Source organism: Echinops telfairi, unplaced genomic scaffold (genome assembly GCF_000313985.2).
Source record: "Echinops telfairi isolate 266 unplaced genomic scaffold, ASM31398v2 ScPeMD7_655;HRSCAF=1070, whole genome shotgun sequence".
Classification (NCBI taxonomy): domain Eukaryota; kingdom Metazoa; phylum Chordata; class Mammalia; order Afrosoricida; family Tenrecidae; genus Echinops; species Echinops telfairi.
Genome location: NW_022104553.1, coordinates 16,048,237 through 16,054,612, shown reverse-complemented (window position 1 = coordinate 16,054,612; position 6,376 = coordinate 16,048,237). Strand labels below are relative to the sequence as shown.

Sequence of the window (6,376 nt, the reverse complement as noted above, 5' to 3'; positions counted from 1 at the left end):
CACCCATCCACTCACTCACCCACCCATCCACTCACTCACTCACACACTCACTCATCCACTCACTCACACACTCACTCATCCACTCACTCACTCACTCACTCATCCACCCATCCACTCACTCACTCACCCATCCACTCACGGCCATCGAGTAGACTCACGGCCATCGAGTAGATGCGAACTCATAGCGAACCTGCCCCTGTGGATTTCTGAGACTGACTCTTTACAGGAGCAGAGAGCTCCGTCTTTCTCTGGAGGAGTGGCTGGTGGTTTCGAACTGCCAGCTGTTGCAGTTAGCAGCACAGTGCATAACCATTATGCCACAGAGCCACAGCTGAACATTTACATCCTGTGCTTTAGAAATACTAGTCAAGTTGTATCCGGAGATGAGGAATTGTTAGGAGTGTTTGTGGTTTGACAATCCCTCATTGATTTTCTTCCCTCCTCTGCACATCTCTTGGCCATGACAGTTGCCTTTTGCTGCTTCCCCTACAAGGGCGGAGGCACACAGCATTTTCTCAGATGCCATCTGGACTTCACCTCATGTAATACAACGATTCCACCCATGTGCTCACTGCCATATGGTCAATTCTGACTCATAGCGACCCTATAGGACAAGGTAGAACTGCCCCTGTGGGTTTCCAAGACTGTAAATCGCTATGAGAAGTACAAAGCCTCATCTTTCTTCCACAGAGGTGCTGGTGGTTTTGAACTGCTCACCTTGTAGTTAGAAGCCCAAGGGATAACCCACTAGGCCACCAGGGCTCTTTGATGGAATCTTTTTTTTTAGTGGCGTGTCAGGCTAGTTCATAGATTCCTAAACTTATTTGCGTCTACTGCACCTTTTCAGAAACAATGAACAATTACTGTGCCTCTCCCTATCCCTACACCTAGGAATTAAAAAGCATTTGTACTATAGCCCATCATTCAGGAAAAAGTATAGGTATCTGCTTTTGCAGAGGCTCCAGGATGGTTCCATCAGCCCCGAGAGGCACTGCCACTCACTTTGGGACCCATTGGTGGGTTGGCATTATGACATCTCCATCCTTTTGTTCAGCAACAGAGCAGACTGGTCTTGCCACCAGGGGCCTCCTGGCAGGTCCTTTGAAGTGGGGAGCCCTCTTCTCTTTCACCCTCAGCTTGCCCACTGGCCCCTTGGGCAGTGGAATTTGCATCCTGTTGAGGGGATTCTTTGCATCTGGGGTGCTTTCTCCTCTTCACTCAAATTTGTTTTATTACCTGAATGGTTGAACAGCCCCATTACCAAGGCTATGGATTCCGTCTTTCCCTCCTTCAGGGTCCCACCTGGAGGCAAGCTGACTCTCAGAGGCACCAGCCTCAACCCAGAGCTCCCAGCGGAACTGCAAGGAGAGGAGGATTCAGGCTGGGACCCAGAGTAGGGCCCCAGCTGACCTCCCCTAGAAGTAGTGTCCATAAGTGTGTGTGTGTGTGTGTGTGTGTGTGTGTGTGTGATGTGCATGCATCTGTCCAACCACAGCCCTCAGCTTCTCTGCATTTTGTCTGGGCAGAACCGTTACCAGTTTTTATCAACATTTCAAGGGCACCATGGTCCCTAATTCGTGTGTGCGTTTTCAGCGAACATTTACATTTAAGTTTAGGTTTTCATTTCTCAACGACTTGTTCAAATGACACCGATTATTATTTTTTTCAATCCAAGAAAGCAGAAATTAAAAAAAAATAGAACAAATTAAGAATGGGCTAGAGGGGAAACAAATGATACAATGCTACATTTTAACCTAGCTCTACCTGCGGTAATTCACATTCTGATGTACTCTCTGTGGACAAGACTTTTCACATGCCTGGCCAATAGTCTGAGGGTATTCAATGAAGCTTACTCCTTTTGGAGGTCTTTGCAAACAGAGGTTGGGATTCGCTGTCACTCATAGGTTTCTGCACATGGAGTGCTCAGAATTGGAGTTCTAATACATTTCCCTCTTCTGATCTTGGAACTTGATATTTAAAACCCTTGGATCATACAGGGGGATGTGCTTCTTTGTGTGGGCTTAGCTGTCACCTCAGTTATGCGCTAACTTCAGCGTCGCTGGGGTAGGGCCATCTGTGAAAAGATGCACCTGCTGCCACAGAGGAAAGACAGATGGAGCCAAGCTGTTGCTCTCCGATGCCTCGCTTACCCGCGTGGAGTTCGCCTGGGCATCGTGGGGCTTCAGTGAAGGCATCAAATGTGGCCAGTCTGGTTGTGAACTTTCAGAATTCTTGGCAAGGCTGAAATGACCCCAATTCCTGGGATGCTGGATTTTTATGAGAATCACAATAAAAATAAAGAAAAATAAAAAAAATCACAATCCAACAAGATGGAATAAATAACAAAACCAGGAAACTCAAGAGCTTGTGTAAAGCAAACAAGAAAACTTTATTGGCTGATTCACAAAGCCTGAATAAATGCAAGGACAGTACGATTAAATGCCACAACGTGAATTCTCCCCAATTCAGTTACTAGCTCAATACAGTAATCGTCAAAATCCCAAAGGGCTGTGTTGTTTTTTTAAATTGATGAGCCTACATTGTCATCAGGAAGAATAATAGAATGACAGACTCCCCGCCCCCTACATCTATGAAAACACACATCCACACTTTTAAAAGGCACATCCATGAGATTCCATAATTGTGACTTGATATAAATGGAAAAGACTGGGTTTGTATACGGTGTGAGGTTGGGTGGCTCCAACAGGTCATGCTATGTACTCGCCGAATGGTCACTGCTATAAACAGACTACCACCAAGTTGACCCAAGCCACGGTGACCCGAACCCTAAAGGACAGGGGAGAACTGCTTCTGGGGGAGTCTCATCTTTCTCCCTTGGGGTGGTCAGTGGCTTCAGATGGCCGACTTTTCAGATCGGTCCAACGAGTACGTAATCTGCCATCAGGGCTCCTGATGAGAGATCTAGAAAACTGTAAACGTCTTGAAACTCCTTCACACTGCCTTTGCGTGAGCTCTGCTTTCTTGCGCTTCCCAGATACTGCGCGTTTTACAGAGCACAGGTGTGTGGCCATGCTTCAAGCCTACTGAGCAAGTCGCTCTGCGCCTTTCCCCCAAGCCTGTGCTACACAGACTGCGGGACAGTGTCAACAGGACGCTTCTACGTGCCAGGAAACCAAAAAAGGCATGTGACTCGCTTGATTGTGGGCGTCTGGACCCAGAGTGTCTCCACGGTCCGCTTGTCGGCTATGTCCAATAGGAGCCGAGGTGAGCGGAGCTAGGCCGCCTGTGGAGACTCCCTCCTCCAGCCACCCGGAGGATGCTCGCCAGAGGCAACCGCTCCTACACATCTGGTGAGATCTGTAAATCCTAAGAAAACAACCCAAAATGCATCTTTTTCTTTGTCTGGGGGGGCAGAGGGAAGGGGAACATCTTCTCTTTTATAAATTAGATATGGTCTTTCATGAGAAAGCACTACTTTAAACTGACAAACAGTAATAGTCCTGCAGAAATACTTAAAAAAAGGGAAAATAGGTAGCTCTCCTGTATCTATCTATATACTTACAAATATAAAATTTTTACATTTATATATAAATATTATATATATATACGCAAAAAGAGTCCAGAGCTAATTCAGGGAAAGCTCATACTGTACACAAAGTTTATCATACTTCACAGGTATTTGGGTTTGGTCCCCGATTGCCACAAATAAGGCCACTATTGCGACCAAGGGAGGCGCGCGCATTGTTTGATTTCCCAGCACACAGAAGAGTGATGTTTGCATCCTACTGCAGCCCATGAAGGGTGCGATAACACTACAAAAATGTCCCCAATACTGTCAGGGTCCTTGAGTGACACAGAGGCATACGTGGGCACACACCTTTGGGAAATGACGTTGAAAGACTTGCTCGATGCAGGGATGCCTCAAATCTTCCATTTGTAAAAATCCAAAACACCACGCAGTATCGGTGAAGCGCAAAAATGGAGGCACCATCTGAAGAAGGTATGCCTATCCAGACATTCGGTGCTGACCTCTGAACTGAGCAGCAGGGGCTCACCAGAACCCGAGGTTGGGGTGCTTCCTGGAGCTCAGCCTGCACCCAGCCATTCCCTCAGGAAGGAGCTATGAAATCCGCCAGCCAGGGGAGAAGCTGCCCTCGGTGAATAGTAATATCCGGAGTGGAGGAGGCCACAGGCGCACCTCCCCCGCTGCTAAACGCTCACGGACACTGAGAGTGGGGAACCCGCTTCAGACTGGGGGGCAGAGAAATGTCAACAAATCTCTCAGCATGGTGAGTGGACTCAGAGGGCCAGAGGGAGGGCCTGGGAGCTCAGGAGAGAAGATGACTCTCCGGCCAGGTCAACTGGTTTTCCAGGCCAAGAGGACCCAGCGTGGGTGCAGTGAGGTAGACTGGTCTTGTGGGGGTCAGAAGACTGGGTCTCTCCTCAGTGTGGAGGAGTGGCCAGAGAAGAGCCCCGTGGAGAGCTGTATATCCTAACAGTTGCTCTGGCACCACTGCGGAGGAGATGTATAACTGTTCAGTTAAAAGTCATCCCACATGCCTGCACACCCTTAGCCCCCTCTGGTGATACAGTCTTAGATGGGTGCAGCCAACACTTCCCATCACCTCCTCCGGCAGAACCCCAGTGGAGTAACAGTTTAAGTGCTTGGCAGCTCACTGGGAGGTTATTGGTTCAAACCCACCCATGGGCTCTGTGTAGGAATGTCTAGTGAATGGCTCCCCTAAGTTACAACGAGAAATTCAGCTGAGAAATGGGGCAATGCTATCCTGTCACGTGCGGGGACAAGCACTCAGTAACAGTTGCACGACACCTTGACATTGTAAGTCTCCCTGTCTGGTTTCACAGGGAACGAAGCCAGGAGTACTAACGAGGGAGGTGGCTGCTGGCAGAACAGGGCCCCCACCTGTCCTTCAGAGAAGCTGATAGAAACATGTAAAACCTGGGTCCTGGTCCCTGCTCCATCACTCACTGTGGGTGGACCGTCCCGCCATTTAGCGGTCCAAGTCTTCTTCTCTGGGAAGCCGAATACACACCTGTGCTAGGCACAGCTCGGCAAACCCGACCAGGAACCACTGTGACTCTATCTACGTGCACCTCAAGAACCTCGTCGCCCCTCTGAGGGTGCAAGTGCGTGTGGTGAACACGTTGCCTGCAGACCCGGTTGCGGCGAGCTGGGTGATAGTCAAGCCAACTGCTGGTTGGTGGTGAGTCTTCCCTCTGAGCTGTCAGTCAGGTTTCTTCTTGACAAAGGAGCGGAGTCTACTAGCTTCTTCTGGTTCTGGTTCTGCACAAATACTCCTTGTAAGGCCTGGGGACGGGGGGTGGTGAGCCCGGAGACGGTGCCAAGTCTACTCTTGGCAGAGGATGTCTGCACTCTTGCCACCGTTGGCAGCTTTCTGGCAACATCGCAGGGTGGATCTCTCCGATGGCAGGTGTGAGTCTTGATGGAAGCTGCCTTGGTGGCGCAGTGCTTGAGTGCTCGGTCATTAGCCAAATGACTGGCGATTCAATCCAAACCCACCAGCTCGTCCTGTAAGGGTGCTGCGGCAGTCTGCTGGCATAACCATTCCCGGCCTGGGAAACCTGTGCGTGCTGAGTGGGAAGCAGCAGCAGGGCAGTGGGCTTGGCTTCTGGTGTCCGTTGTTCAGTGGCACAGCTGTGAAGCACCTGGCTGGTGAGCAAAAGATAGGTCCTTGCGCCTCCCAGGGGCTCCCCCAGGGAAAGATGAGGCAGCACGTCTGTCAAGGCGGAGGTCCGGAAGGCCTGTGGGGCAGGTCAGAGCTGCTAGAAGTGGCCGGAAGGCAGTGGGAGCGTAGGCACTCCAGGCTCACTCCCTTGTGGGGAAAGCGTGAGCCCCGGAGGCAGGGAGGCAGCAGGGCTGTCTTCTGAGAATGGAGCTGGTAGTGCTGCGTGAGGTAGGAGGGCCAGCTGAAGCAGCGCCCGCACAGCTGGCACTGGAAGGGCCTCTGTTGAGCGTGGGTGCGATAGTGCTGGCAGAGGTGGGACTTCCGCTGAAAGCCTTTGCCACAGTCGCAGCAGTGCCAGCCTCCCTCCCAGAAGGTGCGGGGGTCCCTCCCCAGGTACCGGACGCAGTACGTCTTGGGGCCGGGCGACTGGGTGGGGTGGGCTCTGGGTGCTTCGTGGGGCCCCGAGGGCCCGAGGGGCTGCCCGGCATCACTACCCCCGGGGGGCTTCTCCTCGGCACAGGTCTTCTGGTGGCTTGTGAGGTTTGGCTTCTGGCTGTGGGTCTCCATGGGTCCGGGGGGCTGCCTGTTGTCATCGCATCCGGGGGACTTCTCCTTGGAGTGGACATGCTGGTGTCCTGCGAGATGTGGCTGCTGGTTGTGGGTCCCCACAGGTTCGAGGGGCTGCTCCTCATTGCTGAATCCAGGGG

The 6,376-nt window shown here is 51.4% G+C and overlaps 1 protein-coding gene across 1 annotated transcript in view; it reads right to left on the bottom strand.

The window, feature by feature from the left end:
• Positions 1 to 5,723: 5,723 nt before the first annotated feature.
• The window catches only part of ZIM2 (zinc finger imprinted 2), an 8,829-nt gene continuing 8,176 nt past the window's right edge, over positions 5,724 to 6,376 (bottom strand). Inside the window, exon 3 of the mRNA XM_045292367.1 lies at positions 5,724 to 6,304. Coding sequence (XP_045148302.1) covers positions 5,724 to 6,304 — 581 coding nt within the window. The remainder of the gene's footprint in view (positions 6,305 to 6,376) is intronic.